The 24,284-nt window shown below is 37.8% G+C and overlaps 1 protein-coding gene across 5 annotated transcripts in view; it reads right to left on the reverse strand.

Annotated features, from left to right (window-relative positions):
* GOLGB1 (golgin B1) overlaps positions 1-24,284 on the reverse strand; it is an 84,503-nt gene that overhangs the window by 46,277 nt on the left and 13,942 nt on the right. For 4 of the 5 annotated variants that reach the window (XM_070406292.1, XM_070406289.1, XM_070406290.1 and 1 more), the window contains 6 exons: positions 22,761-22,889; positions 11,042-11,167; positions 8,720-8,842; positions 7,485-7,598; positions 5,328-5,730; positions 4,294-4,409 (listed from right to left, as the gene is read on the reverse strand). In XM_070406292.1, coding sequence (XP_070262393.1) covers positions 4,294-4,409; positions 5,328-5,730; positions 7,485-7,598; positions 8,720-8,842; positions 11,042-11,167; positions 22,761-22,889 — 1,011 coding nt within the window. The remainder of the gene's footprint in view (positions 1-4,293; positions 4,410-5,327; positions 5,731-7,484; positions 7,599-8,719; positions 8,843-11,041; positions 11,168-22,760; positions 22,890-24,284) is intronic. The other variant, XM_070406291.1, reaches the window with a different exon arrangement.

Here is a 24,284-nt window from a genome sequence, read left to right on the forward strand (position 1 = left end):
ATTCAACTGCTCACTATGATGTGCACTGACCACCAGGGGAAGACGCTCCGACCAGTAGGTGAGCTTGCTGCTGGGGTCCAGCCGATCGGGACTGAGCAAAATGGGCTGGACATGCCATGGAGCCCTCCCACGGTCCCTTCATGGCTGGCCAACTTCCCACATCCCTCCCCAGCCCTGATCATGCACTGGTGGGGTCCCTCAGCTTGGCCTGGGCCCTCTTGCAATCCAGGACCCCTCAGGGGATGTCAGAGAGCTAGTTTCAGCCCAATCCCACAGGCCAGGCCAAGGAACTCCACTGATGCATGGATTCGTGCACCAGGCCTCTAGTATTAGAAATAAGAAAGGTCTCAAACTAATGGTCTCAGATAACACCTTAAGAAGATAAGAAATCAAATCCAAAGTAAACAGAAGAAGAAAATAACAAAGATCAAAGTATAAACCAATAAAATAAAATAAAAAACAGAGAATCAATAAAGCCAAAGCCGTTTTTTAGAACAGTAAAGTAGATAAACCTCTGGGCAGTCTAACCTGTAATAAGAAAGGAAACACAAATTACCAATATCAGGAATGGGAGAGCCGATATCACTACAGATTCTACTGACATCAAAAGGATAATTAGGAACTATTTGAATAACTTTATGCCTAATAAATTTGAGATTTTAGACAAAATGACAATTTTTCTACAAGATATAAAACAAATATAATTTGTACAGAAATATGCTCCCACAAAGAAAACTTCAGGACTAGTTGGCTTCACTGGTGAATTTTCACCAAAAATTTAAGGAAGAAATAATACCAAGTATACACAGAATTTTTAAAAAAAAACGAAAGAGAAAGGACAACTTCCCAATTCATTCCAAAAGGCCAGCATTACTCATTCAGCAACACCAGAAAAAGATATTAAGAAAACTACAGGCAAACTAATATTCCTTATATCCTAAGAAACCAAAAACACCAATCAGAAAGAAGGTATGCACCCTATGTTCATAGCAGCATAATGTACATAGCAGCATACGATCTGGAAACAGCCCAATTGCCCATCAATAGATGAGTGGATAAAAAAGCTGTGGTACAGCCCTGGTTGATTTGGCTCAGTGGATGTAACACTGGCCTGCGGACTGAAGGGTCCTGGGTTCGATTCTGGTCAAGGGCATGTGCCCGGGTTGTGGGCTCAATCCCCAGTGGGGGGCATGCAGGAGGCAATCGATCAATGATTTTCTCTCACCATTGATATTTCTCTCTCTCTCTTTGAAATCAATAAAAATATATTTTAAAAATAGCTGTGGTACATTTATATCATGGAATACTATGCAGCAGAATCTCTTACCCTTTGAGACAACATGGAGGGACCTGGAGAGTATTATGCTAAGTGAAATAAGTCAGTCAGAGAAAGATAAGTATCACATGATCTCACTCATATGTGGAATCTTATTAACAAAATAAACTGATGAAGAGAGTAGATCCAGAGAGATGGAAGCATGGAACAGAGTGTGGAATCTTGGAGGGAAGGTGGGAGGGTGGGAGGCTATCATCCAAAGAACTTTTATGCATATATGCATAGCCCATGGACACAGACACTAGTGAAGAGCTGGGACGGGGGATAGGAAAGGGCTGGAGGGAGTCTATAGGGGGAAAAAGAGTAGTACTTTCAACAATAAAGATAAAAAACACACACACACACAACAAAACCCCTAATATTCCTCATAAACATAAATGCAAAATTTTAAAACAAAATTTTAGCAAATTGAATCCAACAAAATAGAAGGATAATATATTATTACAAAGTAAAGTTTATCTTGCAACTCTCATTCACTGCTGGTGGGAATGTAAATTGTACAACTACTTTGGAAAACAGTCTGGCAGTGTCTTAAAACCTTCCAAATATTCCCCATAGATCTAGGCATTCCACTTCTAGTTATTTACCAAGAATAAAACAAGCATAGGTTCAAACCAAGATTTATAAAAGAACATACACAGAAGCTTTATTCATAATTGTCAAAAGCTGTCAACCACCCAAATTTGTCCAACAATAAGTGGATAAATTGTGGTATGTATGTATAATATCCTCAGTTATACAAAGGAATGAATTATTGCTACACAAATAATAGGATGAGTCTCAAAATAAGTGTGCTGAACAAAAGGAACCAGAAACAAATAAAGAGTATATACAATTTATGTAAAATCCTAAAAAACACAAACCTGAGCTATATGACAGAAAGAAGATCAGAGGTTGTCTGGGTAGGAAGAGATGTGAAGAAGAAATTAACAGGGGACCTGGTAATGCGTATGTTCATGCTGTTTACAGTAGTGATGGTTTAAAGCATATGCCAAGATTTATCAAATTGTGTACTTTAAAAGTGTGCAAATTACTGTATGTAAATTACATCTCTATTCAAGCTGTTTAAAAGGAAAATCAATAGATAAATGAAAATAAAATGCAAAAAAAAACATCAAATTATCAAGGAAATTATAGCCCAATCATGCAAAAGGAAAATGCAAGTATATTCATAAAATAGAATACAATACTTTTCAGCAATATAAAAGAATAAATTATAACATATGGAACAAGATGGATGAATCTCAAAATATGCTAAGTGAAAGAAAGAAGCTTTACACAAAAGAGCACACATATGTGGTTACATTAATATGATGCTGTAAAACAGGCATAATCATTCTACAGTGAAAAATTGAACACTGACTGTCTCTGGAGAGGAAGGGTAGGATTGACTGCAAAATGATGTGAGTTGAAACCTATTTAATTTTATTAACCAATGTAACCCCAATTTTAAAAAAAGGGTATGAGGATACTATCCTAATAATATATCTTGTTAAGGATTTGGATAACACATGTATATGCATTTACCAAAACTCAATGAATGGTATACTTAATATTTTTACATTTCATGTTTTGTAAATCCTCAAAAGAACTATCTAAACTAATAAACTGGTAATATGCAAATTAACCATCACTCCACGACAAAGATGGCAGAGCCCATAGACAAAAAGATGGCGGCGCCGGAGGGAGCCACGGAGCTGGCCAGAGCAGGCAGGATGCTTGGCTTCCTTCAGGTGGGACACTTGGCTTCCTTCGTTGCCCCAGCGACAAAGGAAGCCAAACCTCCCGCAAGCCCTGGCCAGCCGCCGAGGGCCAGTCTCTGGGCGGCAGCCACGGAGCCAGTCAGATTGCATGGGAGGTGGCTTCGGAGCGAAGGCCCGGGTCCCAAGTGCCAGAGGGAAGCCAGTGCCGGCAGCCAGGGGAAGGAAGGCCTATTCTTGCACGAATCTTCGTGCATCGGGTCTCTAGTAAACAAATATTAAAATCTAGTCAATAACATGCATGCTGAGATATTTAGAGAAAAATGTATACAACTTACCATAAAATGTGTAAAAAAATTAAGATGAATCACTGGATTGATAAATGGAAATTTGGTAAAGCAAATACAGTAAAATGTTAGTGACAGAATGTAGATGTTGGGTATACTCATGTTCTTTCAATTTTTTTGAACTGTTTAAAATATCTTAACAAAACATTGGAGGAAAAGGTTGAGAATGAAAGAATAGAAGAGATTGGAAAGCCTAGATGCTAGAAACCAGGAAGCAGAAGTTTTTATCAGTGCACAGTACTGCCCAGGAAATATGGGACTCTGCTGGCCAATATATCTGTCAGTTTGGAAAGATACATTCTTATCTTTATACATGGAGATGAATGAATCTAAGTATCCTAGTTTGAGACTAGCTAATTAAGATTATCAAACTAACTCCCTTTGTTCATGCTCAATTAGCAGCCTTCTTGTGATTATAACCTAACTTCCCACAAAAAAATTTTATAGGAAGAAGAAAGAAAATACTGGCCAAACAACGGCCACTTGGTAATTAAACATTTTACTGTTAATTAATTAATGAGAACATTATGATTTCTATAATACACTAATAAATTTGGTTAGACTGAAATGCATGCATTAAACCTGATCAAATCTCAGCCTACCAAAATGAAATTGCCTTCTCAACTGAGAAAACTGATTACAGATTAAAAAAGAAACGATTACTCTCCAATACAGATTTTTTAAGATCTTAGAATCAGAAGGGCTCCTGAGATCATGGTGCTTGTTACCTACTTTTTTCTCATTATTTGTTGCTGAGACACTAAATTAATGTCTTTCCTGATTCCTTCCAAAAAGCATTTCATCAGGCCTAAAGGACAGAAGGCTTATTATACTGCCCTCTGGAATAAATTCTCATTAGAACACCCAAACACAAATAGACCATATTCATAAGAAATGTACATTTAATTACCTGTGCACCCTCATTATAAATATCTGGGAAAGAAGTCTGAGTTGCCATTTCATCATTCTGCAAAGTTGGTTTATTTAGAAATTGGCTAATTTCCTTGGATTTTTGCTCAAGTTGATCTAAGGAAAAGAAAATAAATAGAAATGATTTCTGCCTCAAGTCTGAAACTTAGTGAGTTATTATTTTCTAGGGATACATTATATGCTGTTTAGTTTTCTTAATTACAATTATGCCACCAATGACAACATCTTTTAAAACTGTTTAAATGATCTCAAGTACCAAGAGGCATCCTCAGTCAGCCCCTTGCTTCAAAGATAAAATAAAACAGGCCTATGTGGCATTTTTTGTTTCTATTTCTTTACTCTTCACTGAAGTGTTATAGAGTCCATGGAGATTTTATAGCAGTTTTAAACATGAACATGGTTCATTTAAGAGGGCAGTGTGCTTGTAACACACCGTTCCCATGTTATGCACCTCAAGGCTTTCTAGTTAATGTTTAGTTCTTCAATACAGATCTTCAACTTAATTCTTTCCTTTATGTATATAACAATCTATTAGAATTAAACTAAATTGGAGGCATCTCTTATGTTAATAACATTTTTCAAAAAATGTTTTCTTAAACCTTCATCAAGGATAAAAGTTTTCTTTAAAAAGAAATTTTCAATTATAAGAAAAGCATTCAGATCCATGTGCCCCTACCTATGCACCTAGATCTAGCCTGAGTTATCCATAAATTATTTCAAATCCTACTCAATTCAGTCACTGAACCCTTCAAACCCCAGTTATATTTCACATAGCATTCCTTTAAATATCTGACATATCATTATCAATAGTTTTTAGTACAATTATAGTATTAAGCAAGATTATAATTTTCGTCAGAGACAGGAGAAACACAACAAAGAGTTCAGAAGAGATGCCTTCCTTAATCCTTCCATTGATTCAATTGGTTTGAGCAAATGATGCCATTAACCCTAAAATTCTGAAGTAGGAGCACCCAAGTTCTGGACCGTGAGCTTCAAAAGCAATCAAACACTGACCTTCTAGCTGCTGAATGGCCTGGGCTGAATGAAGTGCCTGCTCACTCTTCTCTTGGAGAAGCTTTGAATTTTCATCCTTTAGAGCATCACAGGCAGAGTGTAGCTCTTGCTCAATCTTTTGAAGACTCAAAATGTGAGAGGTCTTCTCTTCCATTTCTGTTTTGTGCTTCTGCTCCAAAGCACTGTACCGGTACTGAAGTTCAGCCTGCGCTTGACCTGCTTGCTCAAGCTGTTCCAGTAGATGACGCATTTCTTCCTGCAGGTTATGAAAGGATAATTTTCTCTCTGCCACTTCAAGGTCCATCTTTTCCATCAGAATCTTGGACTCCTGTCTTTCTGTTTCTACAGTGTTTCTGAAAGTATTATGCTCAGCTTCCATCTGCTGTAACTGCTGAGAGAGAACCTAAGAAAAAAAGACAAAGTCTCACGAACCATAAATTCATTCTTTCATCTCAATAAGCAAAGGGAAGTGCCTCTTCTAGGTGAAGCATGGGCTAGACACTCAGCACCCAAACCTACAACTGCGTAAGACCCTCAATGTTTGCTTCTTGATACTTTTGACAGTTTGTATTTATTTGTGCCATTAATTGTATTATTTGAGTCATTATCTTTTAATTTCTGTCTCTCCCACTACAAAATAAAGTCAATAAGAGAAAGAGACTGTATCTGTTTTATCATCATTGCTCTCTAGCACATAGCACAGTATATAGTATTTTGAGTACACGGTACTCAAAAAACAATGAATGAATAAATTAATTAATTAATTAATTAATCGATCCAGTCCCTGCCTTCAAAGAACTCAGAGTTCAGTGGCAGAGTCACACTTAGATCATTATAATGCAAAATTATAGACACCATGAAAGAAATACTTAAAAGGTATTAAAAGGAGCAGAGAAAGAGGGAAATTTACCAAAAGTAACATATATGCAATCATCTATAAAGTACCAATCTAGTAAGTGACATAACTGGGATTTGAACTTGATTATCGGATGACAACCAGAGAGGGGCCTCAGTGTCAGGGTATGGCTTTTGTTAGGAATGGAGATAAGGGAATATATTTCTATGCAAGAAAGTCTTCTTAAAAAGAGTTGAAAATTAAGAAGAAAGGAGATGCCTGACTTTCTCCAGCAGCATCTGCACTCACGTGAACAAGAAGAGAATGTGAACTGTGACACCTATTCCACATTACAATGTGGCTTTTTGAATGTGATAGGGAAGAGACACAAGGAATCCAAGGGCTGGTAGAAGAATAGCCAAAATAGTTGAACATGGGTCTATACTGGACAGGCAAGAGAGAGAGGCCAAAAAGAACTAATAATACTAAAGGAACAAAGTGAAAGGATCAAGGGACCTCGATGAGAAGGAAGGTTAAGAAAGTCTAAGAAAGGGAACAACCAGGTGGGTTACAGTCATGGAATGGAATACTTGAGTTTAAGATCTTAGAACATCAGCATCCTTGATCACCTTTAGATTCAAGGGAATACTACAAAATGGTGGGATTAATTCAATCCAACAGAAAGTCAACCAGCAAAAACAAAGAAGGGACAGTACATAAAGCACAAGAATCATTCAAGACTGAGAAGAGGTAAACGGATAGAAAAGAATCACCAGAGGAACATATGACATTCTAGAGAAAGTAAGACCTCGGTCTAAAATCACAAAGGAAAAGAACTGCAAAGAAAGATGTAAAATTTAAGTTCATAGGGGAGGCAGGAGGAGGGGACTGGATGAAAGAAGGTGAAGGGATTAGCCAAAGAACACATATGCATAACTCATAGACAACAGTGTAGTGATGGGCAGAGGGAAGGGGGGGGCGGGAGCTGGGTGGAGGTGGGCAAAAGCGGGGGTAGAGGGAGAGGTAAATGGGCATATCTGCAATAGTGTCAACAATAAACATAAAGTAAGAAAAGAGATATACATTATAGTAAATATTAAATTTAAAAAACACATGTTAAATGTAAGCTTCACGAGGGAAAAAAACCTGTACTGTATCTGTTTTGCTTACAATGCACCACCACCACAGGGAATTTGTTGAAAGAATTAATAAATGCCATCCATTCTCTGAAAACTTATAACAAAATCTTATACCTGCTGCCTGGCAAACTGCAGCAGAAATGAGTAGTGCCGAGGCAGGCAGCTGAGATCAGAGGGCAGTACCTGGTTTCTCTGTTCGGCAGCAGTCAGCTCCTGTTGCAGCAGGTCCACAACCTGAGCACGGCCCAATAAGGCTTCTTCATGCTCTTCAAGCTTCCTCTGTAGCACCCGCAGTTTCTGACAAGAAAACATTTCAGACATAATGTGCTAACACATGAGCACTGTTACCTGGTTACCTTTCAAAATGTCATGTAGATTTGTGCACTTAAGATTTTTGGATATTGAGGATGACAGATTAAAGAGTGGGACACCAGCATGCCATGCTCCCCAACCAGCAGCAAGAGAGAATCTCGAAAAAGGTCTCTTCCAGAGCACTGACAACCACCAAACTGAGACGCAAGCAAGTACCTGAGTTAGGGAGCCTTTCTAATAATTAAAGAAAATGACACACATCCACTTTTTAAAATTATACAGTCAATGTCCTGTACCTAAATAACACAGGTACATATATATCTCACTCACCAAAGAAAACATTCTCTGCAGGCAAGAACCATTTTTCTTCTAGTGTCATGCATGGGACATGCACTCAATAAACACTTGTTAAATGAATTAATCTACGATACATGTATACATTAATATTCTACGTTAAAAAGTGTTGTATTCTGAAACCGTAGTGGTGTATTCTGAAGGAATGCTTAGAACTTAGAAAAAGTTTTCACTCAAAATAATTAAATGGATCAATCATGAAAGGCCACTGGAGTCCCTTTAGGTACCACACCGCACTACACACTAAACAGAAACAAATACCTTTGAGTTAGTAGGTGAAAAGCTCAAAATCAATGCAGCCAATTTTCAAAAGAGATTCAATAAAATTTTTTTTAAATATTGACTTGATGGAAGACTTCATGGCTTCAAAATCAATCCTATTTGAATTTAATTTTTGAAAATTTAAAACTGGCTTCATTGATTTGAAGCTTTGGATCAGGTTTTTTAATGCACATAAGTAACAGCTTATGATCAGCAAACCAAAGGGAAACCAATTTCTGACTACCACATACATTTGCCAATTAAACTCAGCTTTTGAGTACCAACAACCTGGTTAAAGAGGCAAGGTAAGGATAAGAAAAAAATAAATAATCAATATGCAACAGAAGACAAGGACACCAAAAAGAATCTAATTAAGGAGCACGCTAAGACCATGTGAAGAGCAGTGGGTAATGGTGAAAAAAAATGGCTGTGACAATTTAACTAAATGTTAACCAAAATGACAGTCATTCTACTAAGTTTTAGCAACACACCTGTTGCATCTCTGTTTCCACATCTGCCTGGGTTACTAACTGAAGAAGCTCATCTTCATGAAGACGAACTTGTGTTTCAAAGCGGGCATCTTTCTCTCGGACCACCTGCTGCATGGAACTCAACTAAAGACACACCAGAGAAACTATACAAGTTACACTCCCCAAATATCACAAACAAAACTCATAGACTATTCTCCAAAGATTGACACTGAGAACTGATAAGCAATAGGTTCTTCTAATTAAAGTTTGAATGTCAAAGTTGATAATGTTGGAAGAGAGGCAGGCCTGACAGTAACTTCCAAATGTGACAGAAAGCCTACTATCAAATTCAGAAGTCACCCTAAATATAAATTCTGATAGAAAATCATATTTGCATGGTTGCTAGAAATGTTTAAGTATTCAAGAGTTATATATTTTTGATGTTTCAAGGAGGTTAGAATATTAAACATACAAAGTGAAGTTAGATTTCTGTTAAGCCCTAGACACTTCTTTCAATGTTATATTCATGCTTGAAAAGTTTCAATGAAATCCTCATAACTCAAACTGATGGATTTTTTATTCAGGATTCTCTGCAACAGAAAACATGAATCTTTCTTTCTAGACTTATTTTCGAAGAATTGCTTCTACCAAAGAACTTTGTGTATTTCCCAACCCACATCACCTCCCCAGATAGCTCTGTTCAGTTGTCATTATTTGAAGAGTTCTAGATCATCCTCACTTGTAACTGGTTCTTAATAGAATGAAATAAAAATGTATTGACTGACTGTGAGCTGCTCAGTATCCGTGCTGTTTTGAGGTTTTGTGTGTGTGTGCACACACGTGTGTGTGCCTGCTTATTCATTTCATTAAGATCTCACATATGTAATACCTTAATCAATAAAGAAATTAAAGATTGAAAAAAATCTAAAAGAGTCAAAGAATTAAAAGATTTCTTACAAGCTCAAAAAAAAAAATCTCCAGTTGAGCATGCCCACCAGCTTTTAGGAGTCCATTTTGCATTGGTCCTTAACTATTGCTAATTTCTCAATTTGTCACACCTTGAATTGACCTTAGCTTTCCTTTTAGGTAAGGAAAGATCTTCAAAATTTTTGTGATTATCTGAATTCTGACATCACTATGAATGTGGAATCCTATGTTTCAAGTGTATAGGCCCTGAAGTCCCCTCATTAGCCAAACACATATACACATCCTTTCCCATAAATGTACCATAGTCTTTTTCCTCTCTGAGACTTTGCTCATACCATTCTCCACAAATGGAATACCTTCCCCTACCTTGTCAAGAATATTACATTATCTATCCATTACAATTTTGCTTAAGTTTCTGTTGAACTTTTGTCACACTCAAAGTAACCACTTTCGCCTCTCCAAAATACTTTCAGTCTGTGTTGCTGTTGCTATGCACTTACTTGGAATGACTTGCATTATGATACATCTATTAATATGTTTATGTATCTTGGCTTTCCATGTTTTAAGCCACTCGTTGGTAAATTTATGTTTTGTATTTTTCATCCTGAATTGCATATAATGCTTATATATGAAAAGGACACAATAAAAGCTAATAGGTAAAAGTAAGGATTTCAGGATATACAGTTTTAACTGTATACACAGCAGTAGACCATCCACAGAGAGAAGGCACCACTAATACTGCAAGTCATCAATAAAGTAAACCTCTGCTGCAAAGGCACTTCAGGAAAAAAATAAATGTGTCAGGAGTCAAAAGCATTCCCAAAGAAAAAATATAGGGGTAGGTGGTAAAACTGGAAATTTAGAACAATAATTAGAGAAAGAGTTGAGGACACCAGTCCAAACATTCTGGTCCTAGTAGAAGAAAAAAAAATATGAAGAATATCACTAGATACTAGAGTTCCATTTACTATTAAACCACATAAACTATACCACTTTCTCATTACATACTCACTTAGTAATCTTCTGATTATAATTTAACTTCCCAATAAGATTTTATTAAAAGGAAAGAATGGACCTAATCATTTGTATTTCTTTTAGTTTATCTATCAGTCTCTTTTGAACTTAGCATGAATCCATTCCTAAGAGATTGAATCTCTGGGTGCTATTAAAATCAAATATCTGGGCCTGTAAAACTAAGAAACAGATATCAATTAGGTTATGGAAAATTCATCAAGGTAAGTAACATTCTAATTCTTCTTCTAGCACAACCTTTTCATTTCTAGTGCAACACTCTAACTTTATGCTTTCATCTACTACGGTTTTAAAAGTGAGTGTCTGAATTGACTTGTCATGTAATAACCCATTAGATTTTCATGATTCTTAATTCTAACAATTATGAGGTACGTTCCAGCCTACCTGAGCAGCTTGCTCTGCCTGCGTCTGGCTCAGTTGGCCTTGCAAAGTGCTAATGAGTTCCTCCTTCTCTTGGAGCTGTTGCTTCATTACTGAAAATTCTTCCATCTCTGTTGAACTTTTATCAAACTGAAGACACAGAAGGAAAAAAAATTATTTAATTAAACTATTTAGCACTCTTAATTCTTTCACCTCCCTTTTTTATTCACCCTAAATACCTACCAATATCCTTCTAACTTCCTCCTAACACAAAAAGGAATTGCATGTATTGCAGTTTTTAAAGAATGTTTATCAAACTATTTTTCAGGAAGATAAAAGCAATAACAGCATTTTTAAAATGTCTCTCATAAAAAAACAATAAACAAATAAATGAAAAATGTCTCTCACATAGAAAGGGACAGTACAACTAGATAGTAAAACCAAAACCACAGAAAATATTTATAATAAATCCAGGAACATAGTCCCACAAAGTCCAAAATATAAGTAATTAGGGGCAACCCACCAAAAGGCACAAGACCTGGTGTTAGAGTCTGTGAGAGGAAGCAATAGAGCAACACCTGATGGCCTTGAGAACAGGAAAACCCACAAAGAGCCAATAAGCACTTACTGGAAAACACAGCTGTCCAATCTTAACAGCAGCTTAAATTGGCAGGACTTGCCTATTTCCTAATATTGGGTAAATGCAAAGGGTCAACAGTAAGAAGGGCTAACAGGCGAGAACAACCTAGCTCCTCTAAACTCTCAAAACTGACTTAGCAGGGCTGCCTTACAATACACAGACCTATACTAAGAATGAAATGAAAATTGAGTAGTGACAACCAAAATAGAAGAAAAAGAAGGTCTATACATGTGCTATATAACTCATTATCAACTAGCCATATATGGCTACAAAAGGCTTGAAAAACGCCTAATGTGAATAAGGAATTTAGTTATTAACATTATTTAATTTTAATTAAAAACTGAAGAAATAGCCCTAACTGGTTTGGCTCAGTAGAGCGTCAGCCTGTGCACTCAAGGGTCCCAGGTTCGATTCTGGTCAAGGGCATGTACCTTGGTTGCGGGCACATCCCCAGTAGGAGATGTGCAGGAGGCAGCTGATTGATGTTTCTCTCTCATCGATGTTTCTAACTCTCTATCCCTCTCCCTTCCTCTCTGTAAAAAAAAGTCAATAAAATATATTAAAATAAATAAATAAATAAAAATAAAATGAATAAATAAAAACTGAAGAAATATAATTTTTCCACTAAACACAACTATGTTTTGGTATAACCAAGAAAATCTTAGAAATCCAACAGTCATATCTTTGAACACAACACAAAAAACAACAGAAGAGACAAATCAAAAAAGCTTTCCTGAACTAAGATTCCTTTCAAACATTGAGGAAAATTGATTTCACACAAAAATAAGGAGCAGAAAGGATCAAGATCAACGCCCCTAAGTCACAATTACAAAACAACTAAGGAAGTGACAATAGCCGAGGAACGGTGGCACAGGGTAGCCTCTTATCCTCTCCCCCTGAAGTTTCAACAAGTTAACCAACTATAATTCAACAAAGAAATTCCTGCTCAACACAGACACATAACTGAGAGATCCACGTATTGAAACATCTAAAGGTGGACAACCGGGAATAAACAGGGAGACGAGAAGTGAGAAAAGCACATATGGCCTGCCGGGAGAGGGAAGAAAGCCAGCAGTAGCAGGCGCTTCCTTTAGCCGGAACAGAGAGCTGTTGGGGGGAGGGGGCGGGGGAGACAGTGGATGGTGGGGGAGCAGACAACCCAGCAAGGCTAGCAGCAAAGGAGCGAACAGTGTCTGAGTCATCATATGCTTGACAGAGCATGGGGTTCTATCATGCGCCCTGTTGAGCCAGCAATGGTGTTTCAGACAAAGAAACGGAACCACAGAGTCCTGCTGCCTCTTGGACTTCAAAACTCGCCTCCCACTGCCCTTGGACTTGGGTCCACGAGCATATTATCTGTAAACCAAGAGCTATTGTAGTAAATTGCTATCTCCCTCTGTGACATACCAGGAGAGGTGCTTGGGGCAGAACCCCACAGAGGTCAGGGGTCGCCATTATGGCGAGGGAAAATAAACTTTACCCCTAAGCAGCGTGACTGTACTGTGTTATGGAAGCTGTAGAGGTTCAAGACTGGGAAATCACAGAGGTAAAACAAAATCTTGCGGTTCAGCACAATCTACTGAAAAATAGTAGAATTATCTCTTTAGAGACAAATGGAGTATAGGCAAAGGACAGCAAATACTAAGAATAACCACAGTAATGAGGATGACCATAAAGAAAATGAAAAATCTCCTGAAAGCAAGCTGGAACACATGGAAATATGTGATATAAATGACAGAGATTTCAAGTTTGAAGTTCTGAAAATACTCAATGAGATGTGAGAAAATACAGACAGGCAATTCAATGCACTCAGTAAATAAATCAGTGTGACTAAAACGTGTACTTTACCAAAGAAATTGGAACTTTAAAAAAGAACCAATCAAAAATCCTAGAAATGGGACATGCAATTAAGAAGATTAAAAGTGAACTACTGAGCATAGAAAACAGAGCCAACCAGATGGAGGAGAGAATAATGAAGATAAGAATCTAGAAATGAAAGAGGGAAGAAGAGAGAGACCTGAGCATAAAGAAAAATTAAAGAGCTCTATGAGAATTATCTGATTCCATCAGAAAAAGCAATTTTAGAATTATAGGCATTCCAGAGGAGGAGAAGAAAGAGCATAGAACAGAGTCTATTCAAACAAACTGTGGAAGTTTGAGAACTTCCAAAACCTATGGAAAGAATTAGATCCTCAAATCCAAGAAGCAAACAGAACACCTCGTTACCTCAATCCACAGAGGCCCTCTCCAAGGCAGTCAAAAATTAATGACAAGAAAGAATTCTCAAAGCAGCCAGGGAAAAGAAGGAAAACCCCTCAGAATTTCATGTGACTTCTCAGCAGAAACTCTACAAACCAGAAGAGAGTGGAACCAAATATTCAAACATATGAAAGAGAGAAATTACCAGCCACAAATAATATATCCCGCAATACTATCCTTTAAATATGAAAGGAAAATAAAGATGTTCCCAGACATACAGAAGTTTAGGGATTTTATCACCAGGAAACCTCAATTGCAGGACATTCTCAAGGGAGTTATTTTACCCGAAACAAACAAAATAAGGTCAGAGCACTATGAGTAAGATCACCAAAAAAGTTACAGCATAAACAAATTACAGGGTTAATTTGTGACAACAAAAACATAAAAGGGGTAAAGGTCTGAACTGGCAAAGGAGGTTGAAGATCAGATGCATTCAAAAGAAAAAAAAAAAAGCTTTGGTATTTATTCAAGTTTATTTTTTATAAACCTAATGGTAACAACACACAAAAATCCACAAATCAGGACACATAGCTTAAAAAAAGAGGAAACAGCCCTAACTGGTTTGGCTCAGTGGACAGAGAGTTGGTCTGCGGACTGAAAGGTCCCAGGTTTGATTCCAGTCAAGGGCATGTACCTTGGTTGCGGGCACATCCCCAGTAGGGCGTGTGGAGGAGGCAGCTGATCGATGTTTCTCTCCCATCGATGTTTCTAACTCTCTATCCCTCTCCCTTCCTCTCTGTAAAAAAATCAATAAAATATACATTTTTTTTAAAAAGTTAAAAAAAAAAGTGGAAGCAGAGGAAGTAAGTATGGAATACCACCAAACAAAAACAACAGACAGAAACACAAAGGAAAAGAACCAATAGAGGCATAGAGCTACCAGAAAACAAAAGACAAAATGGCTATAGGAAATTCTCATATATCAATAATTACCCTAAATGCAAATGATCTGAATTCACCAATAAAGAGGCACCGAATAGCAGAATGGATCAAAAAACAAAACCCAACCATATGCTTCCTAAAAGAGGCACATCTAAGCTGCAAGGACAAAGGCAGACTCAAAGTAAAAGGGTGGAAAATTATTCTCCAAGCAAGTAACATCCACAGAAAAGCAGGTGTAGCCATCATTATATGTGACAAAATAGATTTCAAGATAACAAGAGACAAAGACATTTTATAACGATAAAGGGGATCTACATCAAGAAAACATAACACTTCTTAATATATATGCACCCAGCCAAGGAGCACTAAAAAATATAAAATAGCTACACACAGAATTAAAGGGAGAAAAAGATCAAAACATAATCATACTTGGGGACCTTAATACTTCACTGTCAGCTCTATACAGATAAACCAAACAGAAAATCAATAAATATCAGCCTTAAATGAAACACTAGACCAAATGGACATAACTGACATTTACAGAACCTTTCATCCCAGAACACCAGATTATATATTCTTCTCCAATGCACATGGAACATTCTCAAGGACAGACCATATGTTGGGTTACAGAACTAGCATCAATAAATTCAAGAAGATTGAAATTATACAAAGCATATTCTTGGACCAAGATGCCTTGAAATTAGAACTGCAAAAAGGAAATAAAGAAACCCACAGATACATGGAAATTAAACAACATATTACTAAAAAATGACTGGGTCAAAGAATAAATAAAAGGTGAGATCAAAAGATATATAGGGATAAATAAGAATGACAATACAACACAAAAAAATTTCTGGGATGCAGTGAAATCAGTAATAAGAGGGAAGTTTAAATCATTACAGGTCTATCTCAAGAAATGAGAAATCCTAAGTAAAAAACCTAATATCATCTTAAAGAACTAGAGAAAGAAGAACAAAAGCAATCCAAAGTCAGAAGAAAGGAAATAATAAAAATTAGAGCAGAATTGAATTAAATAGAGAACAAAAAGATTACAAAAATTATTAAAACAAAGAGCTGGTTCTTTGACAGGATTAATAAAATTGACAAACCCCTGGCTAGACTCACCAAGGAAAAAAAGGGAAAAGACCCATATAAACAAAATTAGAAATGAGAGAGAAATCACCATAGACATCATAGATATACAAAGGATCATACTAGAATATTATGAAGGACTATATGCCACCAAATTCAATAACCTAGAAGAAATGTATAAGTTCCTAGAATTATGTGACCTGCCTAGTCTAAATAAAGAATTGGGAAATCTAAACAGACCCATCAGTAGTGAGGAAATTGAAACAATCATCAAAAACTTCCCAAAAATAAAAGTCCAGGACCAGATAACTTCACCAGTGAACTCTACCAAACGTTCAAAGATTTAAAACCTATCCTTCTCAAACTCTTTACAAAAAATTGAAGAGGCAATACTTCCTAACACATTCTATGAGGCCAATAATCCTAAAACCAAGCCTGGCAAAGATAACACAAAAAAAGAAAACTACAGACCAATATCTCTGATGAATACAGATGCAAAAATTTTAAACAAAATACTAGCAAATCGAATACAGCAATACATCCAAAAAATAATACATTACCATCAAGTGGGTTTCATTCAAGGGGCACAAGGATAGTTCAACATATGCAAATCAGTTAATTTAACACACCACATTAACAAAAGAAAGGATAAAAATCATATGATCTTATCAATAGATGCAGAAAGAGCATCTGATAAGATAAAGCATCCATTCATGATTAAAACACTCAATAAAATAGGAATAGAAGGAAAGTACCTCAACATAATAAATGCCATATATCAAACTCAGTGGTAGAAAACTGAAAGCTTTTCCTCTAAGATCAGGAACAAGGCAAGGATGTCCACTCTCAACACTTATTCAACATACTGCTGGAAGTCCTAGCCAGAGCCATAAGGCAACAGAAAGAAATAAAAGGCATCCAAATCGGGAAGGAAGAAGTAAAACTATCACTTTTTGCGGATGACATGGTTCTGTATATAGAAAAACCTCAAGACTCCACCAAAAAATGATTAGAAACAATAAACAAATACAGTCAAGTTGCAGGATACAAAACCAATGTCAAAAATCCATTGCCTTCCTGTATACTAACAACAAAACTTCAGAGAAGAAATGAAAAAAAAAAGAAAAAAAATTCCTTTTGCAATTGCAGCCAAAAGAATAAAATACCTAGAAATAAACTTAACAAAAAACGTGAAAGACCTATATATACAAAATTACAAAGCATTATTTAAAAAGATTGAAAAAGATAAAACAAAATTAAAAAATAACCCATGTTCATGGATTGGGAGAATCAACATAGTTAAAATGGCCATATTACCCAAAGCAATATACAGATTTAATGCAACCTCCCATCAAAATCCAATGCCATTATTTAAAGAAATAGAATGAGAAATCATCAGATTTTTATGGACCCTCAAAAGACCCCAAATAGCCAAAGCAATCCTGAGAAAAAATAACAAAGCTGGAAGTATCATAATACCTGACTTCAAATTATACTACCGAACTACCATAATCAAAACAGCATGGTATTGGTAGAGAAACAGATACACAGATCAGTGCAACAGAATGGAGAGCCCAGCTCTAAAACCACATGTATATGGACTAATAATTTTTGACAAAGAAGCCAGAAACACACAATGGAGTAAAGATAGTCTCTTTAATAAATGGTGCTGGGAAAACTGGAAAGCCACATGCAAATGAATGAAACTGAATTACAGTTTGTCACCATGTACAAAAATTAATTCAAAATGGATCAAAGACCTAAATATAAGACCCAAAACAATAAGTTACATAGAAAAAAATATAGGCACCAAACTTAAGGATATTAGTCATAGAGAACATTTTATGAACTTGACCCCAAAGCAAAAAAATATGAATGGGACTATATCAAATTAAAATGCTTCTACACAGAGAGACCAAGATGGCGGCGTAGGTAAACACCGGAGACCGCTGCCGCAAACAACCATTTCAAAAATACAACTAAAAGACTGAACGGACATCACCCAGAACCACAGGAAGGCTGGCTGAAGAGAGACTCTACAACTAGAAGGAAAGAGAACAGCAAATCGAGGCTCAGAGGCGGCGCAGTGTGGAAAATACAAAGGTACCGAGGTGCGCGCGCAAAGCGGGCTGGTGGCTGAGGGCGCGGTTGTCGTTTTCGGTCGGGAGTGAGTCTCAGACTCTGGGCTCCAGATCCGGGCGAGTCTCTAGGGACCCAGACTCAAACGGGAGAAGCGGGATTATCCGGCATCAGTTGGGACCTGAGGGCAGCTTTCTCTCCGAGGTTTGCAGCGGCTGCCGGGGTTCTGAGAAGCAGAGCCTCTGGGAACGAGACTGAGCGTGGCCATAACTGCTCCCTCCGCCCGCCCTGTTGAGCCCGCCCCGCCCAAAACCTGCGCACAGCCATTTGCCGATTGCCTCAGGCAAAGGCTGGATTAGCGCCTCCCCAGAAGGCAGACGTTTTCCACACAGCTGATTTCCACAGCCAGCCGGCCTGGTGGTCAAACCCCTCTAGTGTTAACTACAACAATTAAGGCTTGGCTAGAACAAGACTGCGCACAGAGACCACAAGGGGGTGCACCAAGAAAGCATAAAAGATGCGGAGACAAAAAAACATGACAGAAATGGAGGATATGGAGCTAAGAATCGCAATTTTGAGGGCTTGCCATAAATTTGTGCAGAGCCTCACGAAAACTAATGAGACCCTCGATGCTACGATAAAGAAATTAGAAAGTAAGCATACACGGACTGAAATAAAGAATATTATACCCAATAGCAGACCAGAGGAGTACAATAATCAAACCAAAGATTCGACAAAAAACACCCAATTGGAAAAGCAAAATGAAAAAAGAATCCGAAAGTGTGAAGATAGTGTAAGGAGCCTCTGGGACAGCTTTAAGCGGTCTAATATCAGAGTCATTGGAGTGCCAGAAGATGAGAGACAGCAAGATATTGAAAACCTATTTCAAGAAATAATGGCAGAAAACTTCCCCCACCTGGTGAAAGAAATGGACTTACAGGTCCAAGAAGTGCAGAGAACCCCAAACAAAAGGAATCCAAAGAGGACCACACCAAGACACATCATCATTAAAATGCCAAGAGCAAAAGACAAAGAGAAAATCTTAAAAGCAGCAAGAGAAAGAGGCTCAATTACCTACAAGGGAATACCCATACGACTGTCAGCTGATTTCTCAACAGAAACTTTGCAGGCCAGAAGGGAATGGCAAGAAATATTCAAAGTGCTGAATACCAAGAACCTACAACCAAGATTACTTTATCCAGCAAAGCTATCATTCAGAATTGAAGGTCAGATAAAGAGCTTCACAGATAAGGAAAAGCTAAAGGAGTTCATCACCGCCAAACCAGTATTATATGAAATGCTGAAAGGTATCCTTTAAGAAGAGGAAGAAGAAGAAAAAGGTAAAGATACAAATTATGAACAACAAACATGCATCTATCAACAAATGAATCTAAGAATCAAGTGAATAAATAACCTGATGTACAGAATGAACTGGTGATTATAATAGAATCAGGGACATAGAAAGGGAATAGACTGACTATTCTTGGGGGAAAAAGGGGTGTGGGAGATGCGGGAAGTGACTGGACAAAAATCATGCACCTATGGATGAACACAGTGGGTGGGGAGTGAGGGTGGAGGGTGGGGTGGGAGCTGGAAGGAGGGGAGTTATGGGGGGAAAAAAGAGGAACAAATGTAATAATCTGAACAATAAAGATTTAATTTAAAAAAAAAAAATGCTTCTACACAGCAAAAGAAACTGACAACAAAACAAAGAGGCAGCCAACCAGATGGGCGATCATATTTTAAAACAGTTGCTCTGACAAAGGTTTAAATTCCAAAATAAATAAAGAACTCATAAAACTCAACACCAAACAACTCAATCAAAAAGTGGGTAGATGCCGAAACTGGTTTGGCTCAGTGGATAGAGCGTCAGCCTACGGACTGAAGGGTCCCAGGTTCGATTCCGGGCAAGGGAATGTACTTGGGTTGCAGGCACATCCCCAGTAGGAGATGTGCAAGAGGCAGCTGATCGATGTTCCTCTCTCATCGACGTTTCTAACTCTCTATCTCTCTCCCTTCCTCTCTGTAAAAAATCAATAAAACATATTAAAAAAAAAAAAAAAAGTGGGTAGAGGACCCAAAGATACACCTCTCCCAAGAAGACATACAAACAGCCAATAGATATATGCAAAGATGTTCAACCTCACTGGCAATTAGGGAAATGCAAATCAAAATTACAATGAGATACCACCTCACACCTGTTAGTGTGGCCATTATCATCGAGACAAGCAATAGCAAGTGTTGGAGAGGTTGTGGAAAAGAGGAAACACTCATCCACTGCTGGTGGGAATGTAGACTGGTACAACCACTATGGGAAGCAGTCTGGTGATTCCTCAAAAAATTGAGAATAGAGCTACCATAGGACCCAAAAATTCCTCTCTTTGGAACATACCTGAAAACTTCAAAATCATCTATTTGCAAAGATATATGCACGCCTATGTTCACTGTAGCCATTATTCAGGGTGGCCCAGACATGGAAACAGCCAAAATGTCCTGCGACAGAGGACTGGATAAAGATGTGGTACATATACACAACGGAATACTACTCAGGCATAAGAAAGGATGAAACAGCCATTTGCAACATGGGTGGATGTAGGGAGCGGCTCTAGAGGTAAGCCTCAGATTGACCTGTGGCAGGGCCACAAACAAGTCCCAGCTTAGAGGGCAGAGCCCTCTTAGCATAATTAAGCTTGACCTTATGGCTGCCCCCTAGATCCTTCCTGGGTAGCTAATGGACTGTGGGAGGTGCAGCAAGTGCTGCCAAAACAAGTGCAACTCACAAGAACAGTGTAACTATGATGACTACTACCTTCTTTTTCTCTGACTATAAATTAAAGCCTTGCCCTAACCGGTTTGGCTCAGTGGATAGAGCGTCAGCCTGCGGACTGAAAGGTCCCGGGTTCGATTCTGGTCAAGGGCATGTACCTTGGTTGCGGACACATCCCCAGCAGGAGGTGTGCAGGAGGTAGCTGATCGATGTTTCTCTCTCATCGATTCTAACTCTCTATCCCTCTCCCTTCCTCTCTATAAAAAATCAATGAAATATATTTCTAAAAAGTAAAAATAAAAATAAAGTCTCAGCTGGCTGGCTGGATCCTTCTCTGTGGCCTCATCCAGGCACAGGAGATCCTCCGAGCCCCAGCTATATTCTCTTTGTCTGTCTTTTCTTTAATCCTTCGCTGTCCCTCCTCAGCTCACTGAACCCTTGGCTGTACTGGCACGGCACAGGTGGACTTTGAGAACTTTACGCTAAGTGAAATAAGTCAGTCAGAAAAAGCTAAGGACCCTGTGATTTCACTCATATCTATATATATAAAAGCCTAAGTGATCATCTGACCATTTGATCATCCAACCGGTAGCCATGATGCACAATGACCACCAGGGGGCAGACACTCCAACTAGTAGCTATGATGCGCACTGACAACCAGGGGGCAGATGCTCCATACAGGAGTTGCTGAGCTGTGGTGACTTGGCAGCTTCAGCTCTCAGGTGTCGCACCTGGAACCAGAGAGGAGGGAGCCTGATTCCGGGGTGTGTCACCCGAGAACCACCGTCTCACAATTTGGGACACCTCGGGGGAGCCTGATCCTAATCCTCACAGGCCAGGCCTCTAGTGTGGGATATAAAACTGAAACTTACGAACACAAACAGCAATGTGTTAGCTACCGGAGTGTGGGGAGAAAGGAGTCCTAATACATGGTGACATGAGATTTGACTTTGGGTGGTGAGCACATGGGGCAATACAGATCTTGTAATATAGAAACCCACACCCAAAACCTATATTTTCATGTTGACTAATGTCACCCCAATACATTTAATAAAAAAATATAAAAATAAAAAACAACTAAGGAGCAGAATAATATATTTACAGGTTATAAAAACATATCAGTGTTATGTTAAAAAAACAAAATTATACTCTTTCAAAAGATGTTAAAAATTATGAAAATTATATGAGACACAAAAGAACACTATAAATCAGAATTGAAAAACTCAGAAATAAGGTGACAGAACTCAAGAAGAATTTGATATAAAAGAAAATCATTTCAGAAAAAGAAGACAACACAAGAAGGAATACAAAAATAAAGACAGCTCTGGCCAGTTCTGTTAATTTAAGTGGTTAGAGCATTAGCTCTTGGACTGAAGGTTCACGGGTTCGATTCTAGTCAAGGGCATGTATCTCGGTTGCAGGCTCAGTTGGGGTGCATGTGGGAAGCAATCAATTGATGTGTCTCTCTCACACTGAAGTTTCTCTCTCCACCCCGCTCCATCCTACTCTCTAAAAATAACTGGAAAAAATATCCTCGGATGAGGATTAACAACAACAACAAAATAAACACAAAATAGAATGCCTTAAGTGAAAGAAGAAACATAAAATGAAAAAAAGAGATAAAAAGCAAATGAGACAAAGTGACAAATATTAAAGATAAATCAAAGATGAAACATATAGCTAAAAGAAGTCCCTAATGAAGAAAACAGACCAAATACAATAAGCTATATAATTCAAGGAAAGTCTTCTGAAATAAAAATGTGAAACTATATATCAAAAAGCATACTTGGTATCTATAAATATCAACCAAGAATGACAAATACTAGTGTATAGTCTAATAAAATTATCATACTTAGGAAAGAAGAAAGGGAAGGAAGGGAGGGAAAGAAAGGCAAGAAAGTAAGGAAATTGATAGATAACATGGATAAATACCCACTGGGCACCTAAAAAAATCTTTGTCATATAATAATCCATGGGCTTTGGTGAATTGTTAACTTAATGACATGAAGTGGTGCACTACATACCTGTGCAGCTTGCTCTGCCTGTGCCTGGGTCAGCTGGGCTTGCAAACTGCTAATTAGTGCCTCCTTCTCCTGGAGTTTACACTTCATCTTTTCCACTTCCATCTCCTCCTCTGTAAAACTCTTGTCATGCTGAAAATGCAAAAGACCAAGTCATTTATTTAAAAATATTACAGCCCTGACCGATTTGGCTCAGTGGATAGAGCGTCGGCCTGCGAACTGAAGGGTCCCAGGTTCGATTCCGGTCAAGGACATGTACCTTAGTTGCAGGCACATCCCCAGTGGGAGGTGTGCAGGGGACAGCTGGTCGATGTTTCTCTCTCATCAATGTTTCTAGCTCTCTATCCCTCTCCCTTCCTCTCTACAAAAAAATCAATAAAATATATTTTTAAAAAATATTACAATTAATATATATTTGATCTTTTGTTCTAATTTGCCCTATAAAACCATTTGATTCATTTTATCAAACTGATGGGAGCAAGGAAAAACACCTGCCTGAACAAGTAAGAAACTTTAGAATTTTCCAGTTTTAGTAGCACCAAGTAGTTCCTACTAGACCCATCCTCCCTCAGGTAACAGCTATAAATATGGATAAGAAATAAAAGCAACTACCTGAAAATGAGGAGAGCAACCAAAAACCTATACTGGAGGGATGTTGATAGTTGGGGAAAATGGCGCCGAGTTTCCCATGTTTATGGTTTTTAGTCTGAGGGCAAAACCTGTCAGTGTCATGCCGGACTCAACAGAAAACTCAGTCTCCCTGCCTTGAAGAGCCAGAGGCCAAAACTCCTAAGTGAGGGGCAAAAGATCATAAAAGAACCGGTGAAAGGAAATCAAAATCTTTCAATAGTCTATTTTTCCCCCCAAAAGCTCCTTAGACTCAACCAGATTATGCCTCACTATTGACTCCACACCCCCTCCCCCAAATGAACCTAGTCTCCTTACTGGAGTTACACAGAATAATTTTATACTTTCTTCCACGTATTAGTTGTTCAAGCATCTGAAGATTAGCATCATTTCTTCAAGTATACTTTCCACAGAATATTTAGCTCTGTAATAGGTGTACAACAGTTAAAGGGCTGCTGAAACTTAGAAATCATTTAATCCAACGCTTTTATTTAACAAAGGAAGGAATTGATGTTGTAAAATGTTGATTTGCTTAAGCAGTGATGGCGAACCTATGACACGCATGTCAGAGGTGACACGTGAACTAATTTTTTTTGGTTGATTTTTCTTTGTTAAATGGCATTTAAATATATAAAATAAATATCAAAAATATAAATCTTTGTTTTACTATGGTTGCAAAGATCAAAAAATTTCTAATGTGACACGGCACCAGTTAAGTTAGGGTTTTTCAAAATGCTGACATGCCGAGCTCAAAAGGTTCGCCATCACTGGCTTAAGGTCTCAGAACTTAAAAAAAAAGGCAGATTATAAAATGGATAATTTTTCAGTCTCCTGAAATAGATAATTTAAAAATCTAACAACATAGCAGAGGAAAGGAAAGTTAGAAGAAACAAAGTCACA

The sequence above is a fragment of the Myotis yumanensis genome, unplaced genomic scaffold (genome assembly GCF_028538775.1).
Source record: "Myotis yumanensis isolate MYYU_CA2020_CCGP unplaced genomic scaffold, mMyoYum1.0.hap1 SCAF_2, whole genome shotgun sequence".
Classification (NCBI taxonomy): Eukaryota; Metazoa; Chordata; class Mammalia; order Chiroptera; family Vespertilionidae; genus Myotis; species Myotis yumanensis.